Source organism: Penicillium diatomitis, assembly GCF_028827545.1.
Source record: "Penicillium diatomitis strain IBT 30728 chromosome Unknown utg000003l_segment0_segment0, whole genome shotgun sequence".
In the NCBI taxonomy this organism is placed as follows: domain Eukaryota; kingdom Fungi; phylum Ascomycota; class Eurotiomycetes; order Eurotiales; family Aspergillaceae; genus Penicillium; species Penicillium diatomitis.
In genome coordinates, this window is record NW_026623175.1 from 636,078 (window position 1) to 661,038 (window position 24,961).

At 51.0% G+C, this 24,961-nt stretch overlaps 6 protein-coding genes across 6 annotated transcripts; 4 read left to right on the forward strand and 2 right to left on the reverse strand.

The window, feature by feature from the left end:
- Window positions 1–2,337: 2,337 nt before the first annotated feature.
- Window positions 2,338–4,413, forward strand: N7539_002466 (stress-regulated transcription factor RPN4; the record flags this gene model as incomplete). Its single annotated transcript, XM_056932069.1, has 1 exon — window positions 2,338–4,413. The coding sequence occupies one exon, from the start codon at window positions 2,338–2,340 to the stop codon at window positions 4,411–4,413; it is 2,076 nt and encodes a 691-aa protein (XP_056792028.1).
- A 7,017-nt stretch (window positions 4,414–11,430) lies between these two features.
- On the reverse strand, window positions 11,431–12,294 carry N7539_002467 (uncharacterized protein; the record flags this gene model as incomplete). The annotated part of the gene is made up of 1 exon (XM_056932070.1): window positions 11,431–12,294. One exon carries the CDS (start codon window positions 12,292–12,294, stop codon window positions 11,431–11,433), a length of 864 nt encoding a protein of 287 aa, XP_056792029.1.
- Window positions 12,295–14,388: 2,094 nt separating this feature from the next.
- Window positions 14,389–14,899, reverse strand: N7539_002468 (histone H4; the record flags this gene model as incomplete). Its single annotated transcript, XM_056932071.1, has 3 exons — window positions 14,389–14,414; window positions 14,490–14,765; window positions 14,890–14,899. 3 exons carry the CDS (start codon window positions 14,897–14,899, stop codon window positions 14,389–14,391), a joined length of 312 nt encoding a protein of 103 aa, XP_056792030.1.
- A 771-nt stretch (window positions 14,900–15,670) lies between these two features.
- On the forward strand, window positions 15,671–16,345 carry hhtA (histone H3; the record flags this gene model as incomplete). Its single annotated transcript, XM_056932072.1, has 3 exons — window positions 15,671–15,699; window positions 15,895–16,002; window positions 16,068–16,345. The coding sequence occupies exons 1-3, from the start codon at window positions 15,675–15,677 to the stop codon at window positions 16,343–16,345; spliced, it is 411 nt and encodes a 136-aa protein (XP_056792031.1). The 5' UTR covers window positions 15,671–15,674.
- A 4,391-nt stretch (window positions 16,346–20,736) lies between these two features.
- On the forward strand, window positions 20,737–22,652 carry N7539_002470 (MFS transporter; the record flags this gene model as incomplete). The annotated part of the gene is made up of 2 exons (XM_056932073.1): window positions 20,737–21,105; window positions 21,180–22,652. 2 exons carry the CDS (start codon window positions 20,737–20,739, stop codon window positions 22,650–22,652), a joined length of 1,842 nt encoding a protein of 613 aa, XP_056792032.1.
- A 1,381-nt stretch (window positions 22,653–24,033) lies between these two features.
- N7539_002471 (Mpv17/PMP22 family protein) lies at window positions 24,034–24,773 on the forward strand (the record flags this gene model as incomplete). Its single annotated transcript, XM_056932074.1, has 2 exons — window positions 24,034–24,251; window positions 24,341–24,773. 2 exons carry the CDS (start codon window positions 24,034–24,036, stop codon window positions 24,771–24,773), a joined length of 651 nt encoding a protein of 216 aa, XP_056792033.1.
- Window positions 24,774–24,961: the final 188 nt, after the last annotated feature.

Below are 24,961 nucleotides of genomic sequence, written 5' to 3' on the forward strand. Positions count from 1 at the left end.
ACGAAAGATCTTCGACAAACCGCCAAAGTACTGAATTTGGGTGGTCGGCGATCGCAGTCCTGGACCCTTGCGGAAACTTTAGGTCCCCATTAAGTCCGCGGACACTGGTCGGTGGAACCAGTTGGAAGCGATCAATTGTAAGCTGGCCGTGGAATTTCGGATCTGACCTTAATAATCAAATACGAAAACGACGGGAAGGCCTTGAAGAATCGGGGCTTGAAAGTCCGACGAGGTGGGGTCGTGCCACAAAGTGGCGCAGCTTAACTTGTGGCTCATGGGGAGGAGTTGGCCTACACTCGCTGTGAAGCTTGCCTCGTAGGCACGTACTATCACAATGTTCACAACTTCACATGCCATCGGATCATTCGGTGGAATGCGATAAATGCGTCCTTCTGATTCGTAATGCGACTAGTAACACCAAACACTATTGGACGGGAACGGCTCGTTTTACCAAATGCATGGATTAGCATCACGAGACACTTCAGCGAGGCACGTTAGGGTATCAGATTTCTGCCTTAAAAATAAGGTCTAAGAAGTCTCGATGGAATCAGCCATGAGTGTCGGGCACCATCAATTTTGAGGCTTACTGTAACCATTCGGAGAGTTTCAAGTGATTTGAGCCATTATTGTCGAGTAGGTTGTCTCATTCACATTAGGAAGTTCCCAATGTCGGGTCCGAGGTAGGGCAATGTGCAGAACACTTTCAGTAAAGTGGTACCGATGCGCATCGTAGGAGCCTAGCCAACCACACGACGGTTGTCTATGATTCAAGCCCAGTGCTATCCGAGACAAGCGAACATGATATTGATTTTACAAGAATAGCCTGTACCATTCGTCCTCTTGGGTAGACACCGGGACTGTCCTGAGCTTGCTAAGCGATCAGTGGGGCTGATGTCCCCAGTAATGATTGGATGGAATGCTCTCGCCCGAGAATCTAGCAAACCCCGGCGTGTACTGAGTGTACATATCTCGCAATGACAGTTACCTACACCTCTGTACAGCGACACACATTAGCTGTGCATGGTCAGTAGTGGGCAATGTACACTACGCAATACACTACATGGACTCATTCTTTTCAACAATTTTGATGATGAAAACGGCAGCTTCTCAGGTTGATGAACGGGGACTACTACATATACTATGACTCGTGATTCTCCCCTTTTCTTTTTTTTTTTTCATGGATCAGGCCAAAGCTTCCATTCCCCGATATCTCGAACCCCATGTGGATAATAGTCGTACGTGCATGCTATCTTTGTTCACCCGGGAAGTACTGTATGGCCGGCCGGAAGGGTCTGAGAATCAGAAAGAGCCAGAACACTCATCCCACCTAGCACGGTCCCCCCGGACGATCAGTGGAGACCCGCACAGAATTGTCTGTCCAAAAGACACCGAGGTCGAGTCATGGCGGTCACGTATTGTATTGGACCGATGCACTAAGGCCTGATCAGGACTAGGGTCTAGATATGGACCGTCACAATACACCTTACAGGCAGACTGACATGGTCGTCCAATGACAGCCTGTACATCCCTCGAATCACGCGGGCCGGCTGACGAAACAATGTCTGTGAAAAAAAAAATCCGAAAATCATTAATTTTTAATCTCCATTTTTTCTGGGTACCGATTATCGCATCAAGCGTACAGAGGTAATACGACCTTCCGGAGCAGAAATTGGAAATTCAGAAAATTCACCATCACAATAAAGTATAATTCTCTGAAAAGGAATTCGAGCAATGTAAGTGGCCCAACCTAAGAAACGTCATGGCTGCGACAATCCTCATCTGCCTTTTTAAGACTCGCTGTGCCCACCGTATTCGACTCTGTTCCCATTCTCACATTAAGTATACCTGATTATTCATGATTATATGATCCTCCGGTGATTAACAAGCTCGATCTTGATCACTCGAATTCTATTTCTATTCATTCCGTCAATATCTGGTGAGTAAGACCCGATTTTCCGATCGAGTCATCTCCAACGACTCCGGGATAGACCGTCCTAACTGGTACCGTCCTTTCCAAAAAGCATTTTCCAGCCAATCTCCATCTATCCACTGCCCTTCGATTTCCTCCTTTCCCTGGGATCACTTTGTCCTCGACGTTTCCAGACTCTGCAGCTCTCGACCATTTGACTGGACCAATTATCTACCGTCACTCACTCGTCCGTCCCCTCCGGCCGTATCGAGTCAGCCACATTTAGTGTTCGATTTCCTCCACAGGATCTCTCGGATCTCAACCCGTCGGAGTTCCACCTCTATAAAGAGAGCTCGCCTTCCCCCCCAAGTGGCGAATTGGATTACTCTTCTTCCCTCGATCCGACACCTCATCCCCGTGACACCATAATGCTCATGTACCCACGTAAGGGTCTCATCACCGATCCATACAACCCTGAAGAGTGCTTGATACAAGACGACCAATATCTCGAAGCTCTCCACAACGACCCTCAGTTGCAACCGCAGGACTTCCTGCAACAATCGTGCCTCCAGCCCTCAGTGTCGCTGCAAGCTAATCGGCAATTCGATCCCACCTCGCTGACACAATTCGCATCGCCGCCCTCCTCCTCACCTTCCTCGCCCACCTTCTCCTCGCCGACCTTCTCCATTCCCTATCCTCCCACGACCGCGGCCGACAGCCAGTCTTTGGGGGCTCCTTCAATGACCCCAGCGTCCTCCTACAATCCGTCGTTTGACACTCAAGCCTCCGCCTCGCCCGCATCGCAGCAATATCTTTCTCAGTACCAGCCCTACTACGCACCCATGTTGGCGCACCAGCAACCGATGGCCAGCGGTCAGAGCTGGGACAGCAACCTTCAGCTTCTCACCCCAGCTCGTGTCCCATACTCTCACAAAACCTCTCCGCTGCCTTCCTCGAACCATTCCGCACCTTCTGGGCCAGCTTCGAGTAATGGTCACCGTCGGTCCGACAGCTCTGCAAAGCCTCTACCAACACCCGCACAGACTCCTGTTCAGGCCCAATTCATGACCGCTCCATATGCAAATTACGAAACCCCCTCGTGGGACGCCAACACGGCAGAGTCGGAGTCGGCGATGAGGAAAGCGATTATGGAGCAGCAGCAGCAAAATCAGCACACGTCTCCCACGCAGCAACAGCAGCAGGGCGATTACTCATTAGCGCCCTCCGTGTCTACCGTCAGCCATAACTCTCCCGTTACCCCCCAGACCAACTTGGATGAGTTGGAGGACACCAAGACGATGACGAATGGTGAGGCGCTCTATGATCCCGGGTCAGATTCCCGCTGTATGTTCCACTTACTTACCGAGCCTTTAGATTACGCGGGAAACAACGCAGGCATGGTCGGCGTCCCCAAGCTGAACCGCACCATGTCCGACATCTTCCAGGATGAGCTCTTTAACCCGACGATCATCACCAACCCTCAGCCAGCGGTCAAGCCTGCGAATTCCCACCTGGTGAATCCACGGAGCATGATGGCCGACCGGTTGCAGGCTGCCAACCAGGGCCATCTGTCCGCTCGGTCCGGATCGCCTGTCCTGGGCATCAAGCGTGAGCGCTCGCCGTTCCGCCATACCTCGCCTTTCGCGGGGGATCTCCAGATGGCAACTAGCGTCCCCATGCCGCAGAACCTGATGAGCATGGCGCCCGCCGCTAATCAGACGGAGCTGAAAACTATGTCTCCCAAGGACGCGGTCTTGGATCTCGATGAGGGGTCTGACCCTTCCATGCCCCCACTCTTCCCTCCGCAATCGGCCGATTTCAATCTGGGCGACGCCCTCGGTCTCCGTCGCGAGAGTTCGGGGAATATGCGGTCTGCCTTGTCTACATTGGACGTCTTCCCGGGACAGTATGCGACTGTCCAGAACCCTCAGTACAGTTTCCCTCAACCCCGTCCGCAAGCCAGCCTCTTGCAACAGACTCCTGAGTTCCCCACCGGTCTTCCTCGCCTGGAGTCGACAGGGAGCGACTTGCAGTCAGGTTCCTTGACACCGCAGGCGAAGCTCCCCGTGAACGAGAGCATCACTCGGCCGAACAACACGACCTCGGACAGCGGTACCTACACGTGTACCTACCACGGTTGCACGCTGCGATTTGAGACGCCCGCCAAGCTCCAGCGACACAAGCGCGAGGCTCACCGTCAAACCACCCCTGGCGGTCACCTGATCGCCCGAGATGCCTCTCTGCGCAACTCCCAGGCTGGCCCGCACAAGTGCGAGCGGATCAACCCGTCTACTGGCAAACCTTGCAACTCTATTTTCTCTCGCCCTTACGATCTGACCCGCCACGAGGACACTATCCACAATGCTCGCAAGCAGAAGGTGCGGTGTCATCTGTGCACCGAAGAGAAGACATTCAGCCGGAATGATGCCTTGACCCGACACATGCGTGTGGTGCACCCCGAAGTGGACTGGCCCGGCAAGCAACGACGTCGGGGAAGGGATTGAAGCTTTCCCACTGTGCGGCAGAGCATCACCATGACGAATGAGTCACCACCTCGGGGGACCCTCCTCTCTTCTTCCTCTGCTTCCTCGGGGGACCCTCCTACGATGGGGGGGGGGGGACTGTCTGACGTCATGTGTCCCCCCCGATCCAGCGAGTCGCCCCACTCTGAATCTGATCGCCGGGATCTGTTTCCATTTCGGGAGAGCCCTTCGACGGGGGAGGGTGGGTCGCTCGTCTTGTGGCCTGATAGCCTGATAGCCTGATGGCCTGATTGCCTGATCGCCTGATCGCCTGATCGCCTGATCGCCTGACACGGGGTTCCCCGAGCACTGCATTGGGTTCACCCCATTGCACATCATCGCCGACGTCACCCCCACTGATTCTCGTCCACCCGTTCGTCTTTTCCCCTTGACGTCGATGGTACGTCGTGATACCCTTTCTTGCGAGCCTTTGCTCTCACACATGACGCATTTCTCCCCTACCGTTGTTGTTCTCTTTTTCCTTCTGGCCCCTTTCCTCCGCGCCAGACCCCTTGTGCTCTCCTCATTCCCCCGTGCTTCTGACGTGTGCTGATGCGCTCGGGGTGGACTGGTCTCGATGAGATCAACGACCCCACCCCCCCCCCCCCCCAAATGCGCATTCTCCTGGGCCTCCCTCTGCTTTGGGGCCAGATGAGGTTATTGGCAAGCACACTGTATCGTGTCATGTATCGGGGCCGTCTGGTATGTTATGATTGTTTTCAGCCTTTCACGTCTCTTACGAACCCCTTGTACTATTATTCAGATATTTCGTTTCTTGTCGTCGACTTCGCGTGTGTTATGCCTTGTCTTTTCTCGTTGATCAGGGCTGGTCCTTACCCGTTGGCTTTGGACCACTGTATGAAATCGATGATTATTGCTGCATTGTTTTGGTGCTACTCGGAATGGTTCTCGGTGTTTTTTTGTTTCTTCACATTTGTTCCCCGATTGATTGAACATGGGCAGTTGGGCCTTTTTTTTGGGGCGATGTCACATTATGCGCAGCCGGCTTGAACATGTCTTTGGCACGAAAAGAAAATGTACAATATGAGAGTGACGACGACTATGATGTATTTGTTGATAGACTTTCTGCACAATAATGCTATACAGTGAAAGAGACTCGACAAAATTGCTTCGAAGAAGAGGGTCTAGTAGACGACCATCAAGGTCTTCCGACTGGTCAATCTGATCCAAGCTCATAGGACTTTCGAAATGGGAAACCGAAGTAGCAACAGTTACAGTCGTTATACTGTGTTCGGTGTTGAGCAGTCGCTCACTTTGGATCTTGACTGGCCTTGACGTAGAAGCATCAATAGTTCTCGAGCCCCAGCCTATGATGTCGCACACCTCTGGACCATGAAGACCGCTTGTAGCAGAATTCCCTTTGTTTTTTCCCTCCTTCTTTTTGCTTTTGCCTAAACGACGGACTCCTGTCATATGTCTTCTCCAAGGGGTCGGCTTCTGCATGGCAGCGTTTCTCTACAATAAATGCAATCCGGGGGGGGGGGGGGAATTCATTCTGACCCAACTATTGAGTAAAAGGCATGTCGACCGCGAACCCTCCCAAGATGGCGTACGCCGAGGCCCTTGATCTCCCTACGGCACAAGCGTACAAGTGCGCACCTGTACCCTTACAATTCTTCTCCATGACATGACCGCAACGGCCCCCTTCCCCATCGATCTTCATCAGAGCAAAATTGTCCATCAACCAATCCCATCAGATACCTGCAAGCCTCAATGCAAGCCACCGTTCCTAGCGCCATGACCAGCCCCACGATGGGTCGGACTGAACTGAACTGTGGGACCCTCTCTGTCCATAGCATATTGCGTTTTACGGTCGTCTAGGTTTTCATTCGACCGAATATGATCACGTCTGTCGAGGCATGCCCGAAACGCTCGAGTGACTCTTACCCAGTCATATTGGCTGTATGGCATCCGCTCGTCGACATGATGATTGGATCTGCTTCGCCGGTGAATGATGGATGTCCAGCCACATGGATTCGCTCAAGCGAATCAGTATCTGACGGTGACGCGATTGAGTATCCCCTAAGTACCGTTTCCACTACGTGTCAGCGTGCAAAGTCCATGTCTGGTGGACTTGTTCTACTGGAAGGGGGAGGGTGTAGTGACTATAGTACATAGCATGAAGCAGTACGTAAGGTCTACTAGGATATGGAAAGTACCTTAGTAAATGGGAAGAGTGGAGGTAGTGCCGAAATGACAGGATGCTAGTTGTTGCATGCGCTACATCATGTACTTTTGCATCACACTGTACATCCCTAATGACTGTACTATGTCATCGCACGGTATCTCGGTACTTCAGCCAGAATGTTGCTCACTTGTAGCCCGCTTTCATCCATCGCCGGCTTTTGTCCTGACTCCTCAGGACTAGTGACTGTCAGTGTCACCTGGACTGAAAAGCTCTGTCGGACTCAAAAGCAGAGATGATCCATGCGGAGACACCAATGCATTGCCGAGTGGTCCGCCGGCTGCCCAGTGTGGAGTAAGGAATGTACTGTGGAGACTGTGGGTACACCTTACCTCGTATGGATTGTGGATAGTACCAGCTTCGTGAGTTGTGGGCTTGGGCTATGGGTCGCGGATTGTGGACTGTGGATTCTCTGAACGGGGTGGGCTGTTCCGTCGTCTCATGTATTGAGTGACGGGTGGGGATGCGAGCTCTATGGAGTTCATTTCGGGGTTTTTTTTTTTTTTTTGGGAGGGGGGGGGGGGGGGTCTTCACGTGGGGATATCAATCAATTATTCAGTAAGCACTAAGCAGTAAAGCACTGTATTGATTATAGTAGTAGTGAGTATTTGCTAAGCATAGTCGTTTGTTCATCACCTCATCGTACCTGCGGTAATTGATTGATGACGTATCCACATCCATACATAACGCATCCGAACTAACCGACTTGATGACTGAGCGTACTACGAGCACTCAATTAACTTTAGACGTGTAGACTGTAGACTGTAGACTGTAGATGAACTCTACTTCTACGTTAGATGGGCAGGCACTCGTGGTCGTACAGTACACGGTTAGTCTTAGGCTACCAAGTACAGTACTGAGTACAATACGCAATTGATGATCTGCCTTGAACAAAAGGGTACGCCGTCATGAATCGCGAGGATCGTCTTGAGAGATGAAGATGATAAAATTTGATTGGCTTATTTACATACTACACCAACATTAGGTACGAAGTACTGATAGTAAGCGCGCGGCCCTGCTGCCAGCGACAGCCCTGTATATCACCCGTTTGGGGGGACTTGAAGATAAGGTTTGGATCAACCTCCGCTGTGTATGTGGTCCGTTGAGCGATTCCATCCAACTACAGCATAGGCGCCTAAATGTCTGGCTCACTGCTGAGTGCTGATAAAAAGAGAGAGGTATGGATCGAGCCCCCTACGTAAATTCAGAAACTGGCCATCTCACTCCGGCTTCTTTGATATCCGTTGCAGATAAGTCCACGTCGGGTCGCTCCATGGGCAAAACACTAACGACTTGGCATGGTACCAGGGAGTAGGAACTGGTAGGGGTTGTAAATCTACTATGAGATTCACTTCCCTTTATACCAGGTAGCACCACTCACTATCGATACCTAGTATCTCCAGTTATTCCAGACAAGGCTCCCGTCTGTTCGAATCAATCTGCAGAAAGCTTCGACCAGATATAGACCTCCATATTTTGTGCATTGCATATTTTGTCCTGCCGAGTCTACCGAGGGGAGCGAGCAACGACTATCTTGGAAGACGGGAGTGATGGGCGATGAGTAAGTATGTAAAGACGTTAGGCGTGCCGGCGTTGCAAGGTCCACACCCCCATCCAACATGGAATAAGTGATTGTTGATCCCAGGAGCTCATGTGGTTCCTACCCCTCTCCCTTGCGAGCCAAACACATCGAGATACAGAGATCGGCCAGGGGAGCTCTTTGACCCAGAGTTAAGCTCGCTGATTCGATCCTCTCGATCGATTGCTTCTGCGGGTCAGGAGGGGGGAGGGGGAGGGGGGAAGAGAGATCGGCGCCGTTGGAGATGTTCAGGTTGGTTGTTTCACAATTTGGAAGCTTCGAAGGAGCCTGACTGATCGCTCGGAGACTTGGAAAGGTGGAGTGGATGTCTCCATATTTAGGTATTGTGCTCCGCAGATACGATCATGACTATCTGTGTGGATGTCTCCATCCTGCAGTCTTGCGTGTTCATACTGTAGCTGATGGTCTAGCTTGTGTATACATCGTACCTGTTCAACATTCTGAGCATGTACTCATGTAGTACTTGGGGGAACAACTATGGCCATCCTGACGCTCATGGTCGAGCATCTACTTTCAGGTATAGATAAGAATACCATAAATCATAATGGCTTTGAACTATCGGTAGTGATACATACCTGCTACCGGTACATAGGATGGATGCTACGAAAGAAAAAAAAAATCTCATCAATATAGTAGTGCGTCGTCGTACTGCGTAGGAATTGACTGAACATCCTTTCTCATCTCGCTGGTCACATGTCTCTTGTTGGACACCCAAATGAAGAACATTGGGCATCCGAGCTTGATTGAGAGTGAAGCGTACGTACTTCTTCAAGCTTCACAATCATTAGAATGACCCTTCGAGTATGTACAATACATGCGTCCTCGAGGGACGATGGCCTGTCCCTGCATCTTCATCGACGATCAGGCAGAGAGCAGAGAGCAGAGACAGAGGGAGACGAGGGTACATCCTGGATGCTTGCGCGTCAAAGTGGGGCGCAGAGTGCCGTTGAAACGCCAGAGTGCCCAAAGTACTGTATCCTTACTCAGCAGAAAGGGGCTCAATCAGCTCGTGGTGCAATCACAATGCTTTCTGCCTCTGCAAGCTATGAATCGGCGATGGGGCCCCTGCAGGTAAAGTGTGACGATTGGTGGTGATCGATAGAATGGGTGGGACTGGTATTGAGAGATGGGGGTTGTGGCTTGCTGGTGGCTTGGAGGTGGCTTTTGCCTAGTGTGGGTTGAGAAGATGCATCATGCCTGATCGTGTCGATGGGCTCCACTCTTGAGTACCTCATGACAGGTATGCATGTACCTAGTACCTATTGTTTTAAACAGTATACTTACAGTAGTACTGTACTACTGTTTAAAGTATAAATATACATACTGTACACAAGTACAACAGGCGTTACATGGAAGCTCCCTAGGCCCCTAGGGTCCTACTGTACATATCGAGTCATCAACAGATTGGCACGAAATGTCGATCCCTCGGGGTTTGATGTCAAAAATGACATGTTTTACCCTTTGAGGCCCGCCTGAGCTTGTACCGCAGGTATTACCAGGGTGTCTGACATACAGTCTTGTAGTACCGCGCTCGAGCAAGACACACGTCTTGTGACCAATCATGTCATGTGATAATCCCAGCCCGATTGACTCTCGTAAGAGTGACTAAGCCGTTCGGAAACCGCGGGCCTACCTGCAGGTCACGAGATCAGCCACTGGGTCGGAAATGCTTAACCGTGTCGATGGATCCACGCTCATTGGACGATTCAGCAGTGTCAGTGCTGTAGATATCAATTTTGGTCAACCACCATAATGGACGACTCTGGACGAGTATTGGTCATTTGGAATCAATTTCGTGGCTGTGCATGGAATTGGAGTCATTCGTAGATGAGTCACAGGATTTCTAAAGACCCATGGCGCCGATCACAAGTGTTGATGGCTTTTCAGGCATTACGTGTCCGTTTCAGGATTGGCTCGCATAGAGTACAATTGGTACCCTGTACGCAGCAGTCATGTGAAACTGACTTTTGTTCCACGGTAGACTACAGTACTACACTACTACACTACTACGGTACGTTGGTTGACCATCTGAGTATACCATGATTGCAAGAGTCTCGTCGGGACACGTGACCCATGACGGGCTTGAGGGCGCTCCGTGTACATTTGCGCTTCGATCCGGCTGTTCCTTCCAATCGAAATGAATGGACACGAATCGAAGAGGTTTCCTGTCTAGTGGGCGAGACTGGTGGTCTAGGGCTTGCACTTGCAGTGCTTCGTTTAGCGTGGTATGGATGCTCTGCTTCTGGCTCGGCACACGGTGTTTCCTCGGATTCTGTTCACTGGTGTGGAACTCGAACAGGTGATATTGAAGGGGTTCGTGTTGGATTCGTCACCACAGAATTAATGCTTTGGGGTATTGAGTCGGTACATCTTGAAGCTGCTGGCGGGTAGTCGAGTACGGCGATCACCGAAACGGGGGAGTGATGACACGTTGAGGTTGACAATCAACACATATGCAATAGAGGGCTAGTGTGTGTCATCATGGCATATGGTGCGGCTTGGGTAGCAGGTCGGGTATGGTCTGGCATGTTTTTTCTTTGCCTCGGTGTAGTCGAGTAGTTCTAAAAGTCATTCGCGGACTTCAAGGCATCTGTGCAACCGGTGCCCTTTCGCACAAGGCAGGACAAGTGTAGCAGTCAATGTCGTATCTGTTTTATGTCGCTAACAAGTGAGTGCGTTTTCGAGGGGGAAAAGTGTGTACGATTCGCTAATATGAGAGTGCTCTTGTTGCCTTTATTCTCCTTGTCTTAGACCGGGTGTGAAACTGAACGGTATCAGTGTTGTAGAGACGTGGTCCAGCTGCAGATGCTGTGGGATATCATGACTGTGTGCTCACGCGTCGGTAGCATGTCGCTTAATCCGGTTTTCAGGGGCATGAACTTGCTCTATCGGATGATGAAGCACACTGAATATCTGTGTCGACTTTGTGTGTTGGGGGGGGAGACGCCGCTTGTCCGGCGTGGATTTGTACCTTGTCGACTGCCTGGTGTACGCTTCTTGAGTTATCGGGAGGAGACGTGCCGAGTTCTCGAAGTCATGGGGCAGTTTTCTATGAGATTGTGATGGACGTTGTCGATATGTTAAGTCGCCTTCGGGGGATGTTGGATTTGCTACGTCGTGATACGGACGATCCTTCGGCAATCTTGAATCGAGTGGTATATGTATTGCAATACAGTAAATATGACCGCCCCGTTTAAGCAGGATTCAGCCTCCTCGGGAAGCCTGCAAAACAGCAGCACCGTTCACACAGTCGCCTGAGCACAGGGACTTTTCCCGCCTTGAAGACATGACACCGTGGCTCACGGGCGGAAACGACCTCACATTCGCCAAATTTGCTTTCAAGCCAGTTGTCCAATTTCGATTTGTGGCAGGCATAAGCCGTGTCTTGAAACAGGCGATGGGCCCATTCAGATACTATGACAATGTCACAGTCGGTTTGTTCCAGGCAGGTGGAGGCGATGCTTAATCGTAGCGTGTCCCAGTCGACGGCGAGGTTCATCGGTGCCATCGAGGAACCTTCTTCCGGGATTTCCTCGGTTGAGATCCAGTTCTGTCCCCAGATTTCGAAGTTCAGTGACCGAGACACGGTTGTCCAGAACACTCTGTGCGTGGGGGTAGGCATCAGAATGCCGTTTTCGACTGCTTCTAGTATTTGCTCCATCCTCACTGATCCCGGTTTCACGGCGAGCTTGGAGAACCGGTAGCTTCCATACTGCTCAACTTCGACCACTCCGATTGTAGACGTGGGAGGTTGTTGGGGGAGCATGTTTCTCCAGCTTGCCTGTGAACGAAAGCACGGCTCGAAATTGGGCCATTGGCCGGGAATGACATAGTTCCTGGATCGCAGCAGTAGCTGTTGCAGTACGACCTCTTCCATGAGCGGGTTTACAGCGCGCTTCATCCGGCAGCCTTTTGCTGGTCTGATGTACAGGGCCTGTTGAAGCTGGACCGACTGATCGATAGTCTGGCGCCATCCTTGACACACTTCCTGCGCCGTGAGAAGTGACTTGAGGTCTAGCTGAAGAAGGATCGATTCCAACAGCTCTGTCGTTCCCATCGCGATGTCGCGCGCTGATGGTGCTGGATGCGACTGGCTATGCATTTCACCCCTGAATAGCCGGCATTCAGGGGTCAAGGCTGGCCCTGGCTCAATCGGATGATTTTCTGGATTTCCATAATCACTTATGCTGATGTATTGCTTCTTTGGTATTGTCGATGTCTCCGGTGTACCTAGCTGGAGTCGGCATTGTATCTTGCGTGTGGTGGGGGACGAATGTGGCACTCACAGTTCGCTGTGGCTACCTCGGTGGCTGATACCCAATTGGGGGCTTGGGGGCTGATTCTATCGGCCATTTCCTTCTCTCAGTTCTCCAGGACGTTTGTTCTCAGATGATGCTTCTGCAGGTTCATGTTTGACACGGTCCGAGTGCGTCCCCTTATACCAGTCGGCCACAAGGTACTTCGAGGACCATGTGCGCCAGTTCGTTGCCGATTTGAATCACGATTATCCATGTGAAATTCCATCAGTCCCTTTCGAGGAGAGGGTGGCAGCTTGCACTTGATGAATCATGCATTTCAATATCATGGTCGACTCTGACTGTCAGCTTGGATTTGCGTGGGGTGCGATAGTCAACCGCGCGGCGAGTTGGGCCTCATTTGGCTGATAGCCGTAGTGCCTTGCATCGCTGTGCCAGCTCTTCGATCATCATGGTATAGTAACGTGTTTTAGCAATGTCTAGGGATCCTCGCACGCTGCATATGCTACCTATCGAACATGTGATGGCAGTGGTGTCATGAACCTAGCTATATGGTTGCTGCGCGCGATGATGTACCTAGTCATGTGATTTTCGGGGGTTCAACTCGGACGGCACTTCCGGGTGAGGGGTTCAGCTGAGTTGAACCCCTTGGCGAACGGTAACTTGACCTCCATCATAGTACAATAGATGCGCGGCCATGTTTCGGGCCTGTGGAGTGGTTTTTTAAGAGGTAATGCCATTTCGAGTATACTTCTATACTTGAAGCTCTCTTTTAGATCTGGCTGAGCAGGATTTAATTCATGTTTCGATTCTCGCTGCTGGTATCTACCGAGGTACAGTGGATAGGTGATGGATGAAGTAAACCTGACCCATGCTAGAAGGATACACGCCAGGATATATATCCCGTCCACATATTGAAGTACTCAAATACACCACAACCCAACTTCCGCCAACACAACTCGACAACAATCTACTTTACCTACCCTTCAAATGCACCATAATGCAGCGATGAGAATTCCAAAAACCTACCAGGAGCACCAACCCAATAAACGACATAACTTCAATCTGACGCCGTAGCGGAAATTGTTATTTTACCGGGAATATGGCTGTCTTGTCGAACATCGTGCAATTCACGCTCATACGCTCGGCCACACTGTCCACGCCGATCGGATCAAAAGGAACCATATACGTACCAGGGGAGCAAGCATACTAGATAATGCCATGACCAGAGAGGGATGGCAGATCAAACAAAAAGATCAAATACACGATGGTCCTACTGTATCGAATCATTGCCAACGTCAGCAATGATCTACTGGGTTATAGGGAAGCTCGTACACGCAATTGACTAGGTAAACACCGGGGTATACCCTTTGAGGCCTGCCTGTCTTTTTTCTACATTGAGCACTTTCATAGAGTCGCAAAGACAAGACAGAAACATTGATCGGTATCACCGGTATCAAGTACGGGATCAGACATTCCAGACGCGCCGACACCAGTGGACCGGGTGACGCGACTACACGGTTCAAGAGACAATACGCGTCGCGAAAGACAACGAACATACAGCAAAGCACAAAGAGCCCAGAAACGAGAAGAAAGCACAAAGACATTATGGTAGTTTCCAGTTGATTGAATTCGTATCGGATCATTGATCCTTCCCACTATTGAGAGTGGTGCCAGCCATGATTGTTGGAAGGCCGCTATGATACAGGAAAAAGCCCAGAAGTCACACACAGATGTTGACCAACAGTGGGACGCGAAAAATTGGTAGTCGTTGTAAGAGAAAATCAGAAGCAAAACCCAGAGACCCATGACAATTGTAAAACAAAACAGTGAACACCCCAACGTCCCGTCATACCATGAAACAGCCCGGAAAGAGAAGAGAAGACATGACAAGCTTAACCACCGAAACCGTAGAGGGTACCTGAGAGAAAAAGCGTTAGCAACGTGTTGTACGAGTGCGGGTTGCCCGCAGGTTGTATCGTCGAGAGTAACTTACGGCCCTGGCGCTTGAGAGCGTAGACAACGTCAAGAGAAGTGACAGTCTTGCGCTTGGCGTGCTCAGTGTAAGTGACAGCGTCACGAATGACACCCTCAAGGAAGGTCTTGAGAACACCACGGGTCTCCTCGTAGATCATGGCAGAGATACGCTTGACACCACCACGACGAGCGAGACGGCGGATAGCGGGCTTGGTGATACCCTGAATGTTGTCACGCAAAATCTTGCGGTGACGCTTGGCGCCACCCTTGCCGAGACCCTTACCACCCTTGCCACCTAGAGAGAATCGAACGCGTGAGTGAATTGCTCGACCAGAAGAGAGAAAGACGCGTCCTTTCATGGATAGACGCGAGCAGGTGGAAACTGAAGACCACTGGAAAGAAGAGGCAGGAAGACTTACGACCAGACATGATGATATGAAGTTGAGGAAGTTGTTTTGAAAAGGAGAAAGGGTTGTTTGGATGATGGAGAGACTTGGTTGTCGTTGAGGGATGGATGGGAGAAAGATTGATGGCAGAGGGGCAAAAGGATATTTGTAGCAGAGGCCCTGGCTGGGGTACTCGGTCCCAAATCACGTCGGATCACACGCTAGTCTGGAGACCCACCAATCAGCATCACGGATCCGCCAGGGTCGCTGATCTGCCTCGCGCGGGCGGCTCTCTCGCGTTGCTGAGTCATCCCGCCCGTGATCTGGTTGATCCAGTGATGCAGTGATCTCGACGGTGGTTGATCTTGACTGATCCTGCTCATCTACGTTCATCTACAAGCCAATTTCATTAAAAATTTGATGACAAAGTCTTTGGAAAGCAGTAATACACATAGGCTAGACAGGATCATTCCATAATGCGTTCCGGCGTGAAGATCAGTGGTTTCGTAGACATCGCATTCCAGATGATTGATCCTGAGCGCTGATTGGCCAAATCACAAACCTCGCTCGCTTAGACTCTGATAAGGCCAATCAGACCGCCTGATCCCGGGCCCGGCAGTATCAGTGCAAAGAGTGATCCGAAAGAACAGATGATGATTGGATCACCCGCAAACCACCAGATCACCACCCCCCCAGCCCGCCGCTACAAATACCTTCTCCCCACCCACGGCTTCTTCCCTCCTTCAACCATCCACTCATCGACAACCTTCAACAACCACCTTTTTTCATCAACTTAAGTTTTTCAAACATCATCAGAGATGGCTCGCACTAAGCAGACTGCCCGTAAGTTCGCACACTATCCTACAATACCGTCGTCCTCTGTCGGCTTCGAACTCCACTTGGGACTCTCTTTTCTAGGGTGTCGTCCTCTCTGGTGACACTCCCGAATTGGGACAAGTGGAGGCTTTCGGACGCGTCGCGTCTACCTCCAACAATACCACCAAGCAACACTGTTACTAACATCCTTTCGCACAATAGGTAAGTCCACTGGTGGCAAGGCTCCCCGTAAGCAGCTCGCCTCCAAGGCTGCTCGCAAGGCCGCCCCCTCCACCGGCGGTGTCAAGAAGCCTCACCGTTACAAGCCCGGTATGTACTCACATGTGCACTTCACGCCCTATCACACGATCGGACATTGTTCTAACAATCACTAGGTACCGTCGCTCTCCGTGAGATCCGTCGCTACCAGAAGTCCACTGAGCTGCTCATCCGCAAGCTCCCCTTCCAGCGTCTGGTCCGTGAGATTGCCCAGGACTTCAAGTCCGACCTCCGCTTCCAGTCCTCCGCCATCGGTGCTCTCCAGGAGTCCGTTGAGGCCTACCTCGTCTCCCTCTTTGAGGACACCAACCTGTGTGCCATCCACGCCAAGCGTGTCACCATCCAGTCCAAGGACATCCAGCTGGCCCGTCGCCTCCGCGGCGAGCGCTCTTAGATGGAATTTTCCTGTTTAATCCTCTAATGGGCTGTGTTTCTTGACAACTTCTGGGAAGGCGATCGGGGTTTTGTTTTTCTTTCTTACGACTATTGGCGATCAACATGACGGGTTTTTGCTTCTTCGAATATCAAATGGGTTTCGGAATCAAGGGTTGTTTCTGAATTTTGCTTTGCTTGCGTGACACAATGCTACTGCCATCCTCACTTTGGCTCTCGCTGGCCTGGGATCGCGGGTGGTACAGATTTGGGCATGTACATTAAAGAATATCCTTCTTATCACGGTGTCTTAGCGCACACCATCTCATGACATAGGCGCTGAAAATGCGATCCTCTATGATTCAACCCACTTCCCAAGGACTGCCTTTCGTATGGATCTCAGTACCAGTACAGTACACATCCCGTCGCGCGTGTACGCGTTGTTATGATTGTGACCACAGTGGGTCTACATCATGCCACCCGCGTTCGCGTCGACCTGGCTCGTGATGGCTTTGCCTGTGTGAGACTGAACATCAAGCCAGTCGAGTCTTCTTGTCATGCCGTTCAGTCTCTGTTGTAACCCTCCGACAAGCCTTTAGATATACTCCAGTACTCTTTCATGCTTGATACTGATATCTATGGCGTACGTATGACTTCAGAGTCCTCAACAGTCATAGACCTCAAGTGTGAGATCATAGAAGGCGCCGGCCCGACATTCCGCTTACAAGTACATCATGAGCGCCGAAAAAGCCCACGATAAGGGAATGAGCAGCAGTTTCTTTCACTCATCAACTGACTGGCAAGATGACTGCCAGCGCTCGGAGTCCTGCAGAAAAGCAGGTTCAAGTTGCAGTGCGTAGAGCTGTGCCTGCGTGCCTGCGTGCCTGCGTGCCTGATGGGGTGCCATCCCCTGATGAGCATTTTGATCCCGTTCGAGGCCCTCGAGGCTGGCAGAGTGGAGAAAAGGTCTTTCTGCCTTAGGCCTACATCATGATCAAACAAGCGGCTTCGGGGGCTTCGGTGAATTCATCTTCTGATCCTGGATGCACCACGGACTTGTTCGGTCTGAAGATGCGATTTTGAAATTTGTGAGTCTCTAGGATTCATATGATACTATTTTTGGGGTTCGGCCTTTCTGGGGACACAGGATCACGGGGGGTTTGTTGCTACAATCGTCTGTCACGTCTGTGTCAGGTGGGGCAGAAGCCACGCTCGTCGTGGTCGTCGCGATGAAAAGCCTGAGGTTGGCCATTTTCTACCGTTGTAGCCTCAGGCCAGAAGTCTTTATGGGTGATCATGTCCGTAGCTGTGGTGGATGCGCGTCGACAATCATGATACACCATTTGAAGTACTCGTGCAGTAGTACTATTATCTCTTAGTAGAAGTTTCAAGTTTGTCTTTTGTAGTGTGTACCTCGGTACTATAGCACTGTATCGGTATATTCTAGGCACTATTGATAAGCGTCCTACTTCCTCATGGCCGAATTTTCACAGAAATTTTCGCTAATCCCTTAGTCCTGAGTCCATGCCTCAGGACTTACTCGCAACTCGCAGTTTTGCCTCGGTGTGGTCGTGACTCGTTGCCGCTACCAGGCACTTTCTTTTTGTTTCCAAAGGGGTTGGGAGACCCTGACCCGATGATGCTCTCCCGATGGATCTGGGCATTTTTCAGAATCCGTTACTCAATACTGAGGATGTACAATAACGGAGAAAGGGAAATAGGCAAAGCATCTGGGATCTAGATGCTCGATGCTCGATGTAGATATTCAAAGTGGGTGGGAACTGAGGACTTCGGTCGCCGGTGGGAGGCGATGACGCTTGAAAGCCCAGTGTTACGACCTACACACTACAGGTCTACACAGATGCGATCCCGAATCCGCAGGGGATCACGGGATCACAGAGTCACATGACCCAATACGGGAATACTTTACTAAGAATAGGCTCGGGCCCGACCACGTGCGAAAGCTTTGGGATCACAATTTGTGCATCTTGGAATGCACTGATCATGATCTTATCTGATCGGGCCCGACTTGAGCATTCAGCATTTTAGGTACCGTAGGAGGCTCGTGTCGAGAACCGCGTATTCTTGGTAATCTCCGAGATTGATTCAGAATCACATTGTTCAAGTCCTTTCTCCTAGTCTCTAGATCCGACCTATTTGTGAAGATGGCGTTTTATGTACCAAGGCATAATTTATGCGCAAGTAGGTACTCATCGTAATTTGTAATCGTGGGCCCCCGGATGAATGTCGTTAACTCCGGTCCGTCTGTGCCTTGACATATCTACGATCTTGATGGCTGATTCGGTGGACACTGGCCAGTGCCACCTGGTATACGATAGAGACGCTCATCATGGAGATAACGGAGCTCGAACTATTGACCCAACACATGTCTCCTGTATCGCATAGTGAGCTCTCACCTCCATGATCATCTGACAGACCCCAGACGCAGTGGATCATCGATACGTTGATGGACAGGCTCGCCTACACACTTCGGTGAACCTGCTTGATCTTAGTACGAGGCTTCAAGCATGAAGCAGACCAATACAGAAAAGGAAATCCATCTCTCCAGTCTCGTGGGAGGATGGGCATCACTTGGAATTTAGCAGGCAAGCAAGGCTTCTCGCCCGCTATTGACCCACCATGGATGCAGTGGGACCGATCAATGCTCATCACGGGGGTGTGTGTCTTTGACATGACCCAGAGTAAGCTGAACAATTGCATCCGAAATGAAAGTGGACAAGTCCCCGAACTACTAAAATCTTGTAGTACATAAGGTAAGGCTATAGCACCGTAATGGCTCGCTTGTATCCGAGCATCGTAGTGCGCTGCCACTTGGCAAGGCCGCGCCGGGAGCTGAGAGCCCGGGTGGATGGGCGGATAGAACCGAAATTTTGTGCAGAAACATCGTAAGCGTGAGCCCTACGGCAGAAAGCCAGACCGACAAGTCTCTGTGGCCGAGTGACCCATGATTGGACACTACTGCCAAGACCTGTGCCGACCTTCCGGACCGCGTAAAACCTGGTACCGGAGGAGTCACGTCTCAATGCTCAATGCATACTGTAATCTACATAGGATTAGGGGTTCACGTGGACGGGAAATACCTGCTTGCGTCATGACTGTTGAAATCAGATCGGGTCGCATCATTGCACAACAGGGTCTCAGGCTTCAGCGCCTCGACCGCTTCCTATCCACGGGCATCTGGGTGCTAGAATTTTCTTTCCTTTCCTTTCCTTTTCTTACTTTTGCTCCGTGATCCTTGGGAGGCTCGGTTGCCAAGATTGACCACGGTCGTCTGTCTTGGGTAGCCCCTAAAAAGGCATCGCGATCGAGGGAATCCATCGGGATCAACTGATCGCATCGACGATTACCAAAAAGTCAAGAGTCAGTCTGTGCTCAACGTTGATCGACTGTACAGGACAAATCATGTCATGGCCTCTACATGATCAGGTGCATAAATGTACACAGCGCCAGGAAGGAATTATGGCGGTCGGATGATTACAGTCCGAGCATTAATGTCCATGATTAATAAGGCTGCCTTTCGAAGCCCTTGGGCTGGGCTTCGGGCTGACAGACAGAGAGGATGTCAACTACAGTATGTTCTGTATGTGTCAGAGCCGAAGAAGAAACCACGGACATTATTTCAGGACATAAGACTGTTTTCCACCAGTCACATAACGGAGATATGGACGCTGCGACAGATGTATCATCTTGATCAGATTCTGGAACCAGATATGCAGAGACAAAATGTGGCACAACGGAAGCCACTCCAATTTATGTACCTTAATCCCAAACACCGGTGCATAATGAGGCCCTATGCACGTTGGCCCACTGGTTCTGAGCAAACAGCTGGCGGTAAAGTCTGAAATTTTGGTAAAACGCCACAAATCTAGACTTCATCGCGTGGTGCCGATTCGATCCTGGAGGCTCTAATGATTTCATTTATTTCAAAAGGAGTGCTTCGCCCACCATGTCCTTTCCTAAAGGTCTTGAATCCATTCTGTCTTCCAGTTAGCTCCGACATCGTCGATAATCAAACTCGCCCAAACATCATACCACCAGGTGATCGTCGCCTTCAAATACCGTTACCGAATCCGGCTTCCCCTGTCCTGTGCAAAGTTCATACTGTCACGATATTCTAGACGTCGGCTCTCCCCGCAACCGGCTGCACAAGGCGGAATATCCTGTTATACCTCCAAACCGATTCATAACCACGAAATTTCTCCACTTCTCTTGATCGACCCCAGACTGGTCCGCTCTTCGGTCCCTTTAAGATCCCACCACCTGCTCCATTATTGTCATCGCCTTGATATTCCAATATTCGCTGAATCCCTCCTCGCGCGAAACTCCCAGATCAAGCGCTGATCTCGAGGCTCTTTGAATATCGCACGTCTGCCCAGTGCCCACAGCTCCACGATGGCGGGCCACGACGACAGACATGGATCTGAAAAGATCGAGTCCACTCTGCCAACTTCCATTCCCTATTTCCGCATGGTCTGGGACCAAGGTGTCGTCACGCAACAAGTCGCCAGCCACCCCTACTCAGGCTCAGGAACCGACGATGATCCTTATGTTGTGACTTGGATTCCAGATGATCCGCGCAACCCTTTGCTATTCAGTCAAGCGAAGAAGTGGCTATTCACTGCTCTGATGGCTATTGCGACGCTGGCTGTCGCATTGGTGTCCTCTGCGTATTCCGGGGGTATCCAGCAGATCGAACAGCAATTTGGCATTGGAAGCGAAGTTGCCATTCTTGGTGTGTCGCTCTTCGTGGTTGGGTTTGCTGTAAGTGTCACCTGCGGAGTGAAGTGCTGTTGACCCTTGCTTTCTGACTCTAACCCCCTCATGAAATTCATTAGGTCGGTCCTCTCCTTTGGGCTCCCCTCAGTGAGTTGTTTGGACGCCAGGTTCTCTTCTTCGGCACCTACGCCGCCTTGACTGCGTTCAATGCCGGATGCGCTGGCTCTAAGAATGCCTGGACCCTTATCATCCTTCGATTCTTCGCCGGTGCTTTCGGATCCTCGCCCCTCACTAATGCCGGTGGTGTTATCGCCGATATGTTCTCGGCTAAGCAGCGTGGTGTCGCTATGAGCTTGTTCGCCGCGGCACCTTTCCTAGGCCCTGTTCTTGGACCCATCATTGGTGGCTTCCTCGGTGAAAGCGCTGGCTGGAAATGGGTGATGGGCTTCCTGGGTGCCTTCTCCGGTGCCGTTTGGATCATTGGCTCTATTTTCATCCCCGAGACTTACGCCCCGGTTCTTCTGCGTCGCCGAGCCGAGCGGCTCTCGAAACTCACAGGCAAGATCTACCGCAGCCAGATTGAAATCGATCAGGGCAAAATTTCTCTGAAGGAATCCTTCAAGATTGCGCTTTCTCGTCCCTGGATCCTGCTGTTCCGCGAGCCTATCGTCTTCCTTCTGTCACTCTATATGGCAATCATTTATGGTACCCTCTATATGCTGTTTGCCGCCTTCCCTATTGTCTACCAAGTCAACCGTGGCTGGAGCCAGGGTATTGGAGGCCTTGCGTTCCTGGGAATCATGGTCGGTATGATCATTGCCGTCATCTACTCTCTGTGGGACAACAAGCGTTATATCAATGTTCAGGAGAAGCATGAAGGTTTCGCGCCGCCAGAGGCTCGTCTGCCGCCTACGATGGTTGCTTCCGTTGCTATTCCGATCGGTCTGTTCTGGTTCGCCTGGACCAACTACCCCAGTATCCACTGGATGGCCAGTATTGCCGCTGGCGTTCCGTTCGGGTTCGGGATGGTGCTGTGTTTCCTCGGAATCATGAACTATCTGATTGATGCCTACACAATTTTTGCCGCGTCAGTCCTGGCTGCCAATTCCGTCATGCGTTCCCTGTTCGGTGCCGCATTCCCTCTTTTCACCACATACATGTACAGCAACCTCGGTATTCACTGGGCGTCTACTATCCCGGCATTCCTTGCGCTGGCATGTGTGCCATTCCCGTTCCTGTTCTACAAGTACGGCGCCGCCATCCGCAAGCGTTGCAAGTTCGCCGCGCAGTCTGAGGCATTCATGCGCAAGATCCAACAACAGGCTGCTTCCTCTCCCTCCGACGAAGAGGAGAATGAGGCAGACGACGAAACCAAGTTCGATCGCACCGAAGCTGCCGCTCCTGACACGGCCTCTTTGTCCAGCGTCTCGTCGCACGCCGATCACCATCCCATCTCAGCTCACCGAACTCGTTCTCGGGCTCACTCGACATATTCCACTCGCACCAATGGATCATTGGCCCGTGTGGCGACATATGAAGGCAACCCTTATGCCGTTGATCGTGTCAACACGAGGGAGTCATTCAAGGCATGAGTATACCGTGCTCCTCCTCTTATAATTCTTTCCACCACTTTTCCTGATTTCTTCACCACGCCATCAAAGCTTTTTACATTAAGCATCACCGTACCTAATCCGGGTCCCTCTTTACGCTTCCTGTCTAATCATTTTTCATCAAAAAGTCCACTCATCTTTGGTTCTTGTGGACACGTCATCTCTTCTTCTGCACATACCACTTGTCTTTGATACCTTGTCGTCAGCATCACATACATCTGCACGCACACTCATGTCTTTACGGAGTTTGTTTGTATAATTTGCATATAGATTTGGAGTTGGCCACTACTTGGTCAATATTTGGCCGAAGAATCTTTCAATATACCTCGTTATAACATTGGATCTGAGCATCCATTCGAGTAGTAACTCTAAGAAATTGATAGTAAAGTGGTCGCAATCTCGAGGGTCCTCGCAAATGGAGGTGAAGTAATTTACATCAAAACAAGCAACCGCGGATTTCCATGCAAGATTACCCGTTAGCCAACTTATCGGGATTTCGCGGCGCGTCCACATGCCGACAGCCGGGACATCGGTAGCGCATGCGACTAATGATTAGGTACGTAGTTTGCTGGAGATGCTATTTTTTTTCCCTCGGAACACCCCTCGCAGACGGCGTGGAAGATCGGTTAGACTGACAGTTGCTTTGTACGGATTTCTTCAATTGGAGACATTTTGCCTAAGAGCTTATCAACACGAACGCTGCATAATCTGGAGTCCCCCGCAAATTTGGGCCTTCCCCATCCGTCAATCAAGTCGCTCTTATTTCCGCCTTATCGCCACATCCGGGATCGGGTCCGACTTGCAAACAAACCCGACATTCGTACCTGAGTCACCTGCTGCTAATTCTACCCTTTCTCTCCCCTTCGCTACTTTTTTTGCTTTTTTTTAAAGGTCGACTTGAAGTCCTTGCACTACTCAATCATCCACATGAGGCGACTCTGAGATGCACGTCGCACACAGGAGCCTTGGCGCTCACTTACGGGCATCCAGGTTTGCGATCCGCCCGCGGATCAGTAATGCCAGCGGTCGAGCGCTGCAACGAAGCATACGCCAACCACGACGACAACAGTCTTCTCATACATCCGCAAAGCCAGATAACCCTACGAACCATAATGCCAAAAGCCATGCAAATACACTCGGGGAGAGCGCAGGCGTTGCAAGAAACTCCGCATCAAAGAGCACATCGTCAGCAGTAACTCAGCCGCCCAAGACATCGGCTGTGCCAAAAACGGCAGGTGCAGCAGCAGCTTCAAGTCCTGCAAACGTTGCGGTGCGATCAAAGGGGATACGTGCCATGATTATTGCTGGTCCTATGGGACAGCTGGGTCGGTGGTACTCTCGGGTCCAAGAGCGAAGACCATATATGACGCAGCTCTGCAGCTCCGTCGTCGTGTACTTGTTTGGAGACTTGAGCGCACAACTACTGTTTCCCTCAGATCCGCCTCAGCCTAGCAAGTCTGTGGATCAGACTGGCCAAGAAGGCGACGATGAGCAGACCGCTCGTGGAGGTGGATACGATCCTTGGAGGACGGTGAGACATCTGATGGTCGGTGCAGGGTCGAGTATACCTTCATACAACTGGTGAGCCATGTCTTAGGGGGCAGATGCGGTGACTGACAAGCGTTGTCGACATTTGGAGCGAGTTTCGCAAACTGACATGTCTTTTCAAGGTTCATGTTCCTTCACAACAACTTCAACTACCCATCAAAATTTTTCTCCATCTTGACCAAGGTGGTCGTACAACAAATCTGCTTCACCCCCGTCTTCAACACGTACTTCTTCAGCATGCACTCCTTGCTAGCGGGCGCCACAATTGAAGAAACGTGGGAACGTCTCAAGAAGGCTCTTCCAGTCAGTGTGACCAATTCGGTCAAGCTCTGGCCCGCTGTCACAGCCTTCAGCTTCATGTACGTGCCAGCCCAGTTCCGCAATGTCTTTGCAGGTGTCATCGCGGTTGGTTGGCAAACTTACTTGAGCTGGCTGAACCAGAAGGCTGCGCGCGAAGTTCTTGCTGCGGAAATGGCCATGGACTCGAGAACTACGCATCGCTTGCCTGCGATGGCTGACTCGCAGGCTTCTACAGCAGCATCGGCTGCTGCGTAGAGCATCAAGATGCGAGCAGAATTGGTTCATCATGCTCGATTCTGGATCCTTTTCGGAGACGTTTGCGAAGCGGATTTCGGCGTTGCAACTTTTCCTCCTCCCATATGCATATAGATACCACTATCATTAGACATAGACGCTAGCCTTTTTCTCTACGTACAAACTCAAAATCACGATTCGAGAGCAAC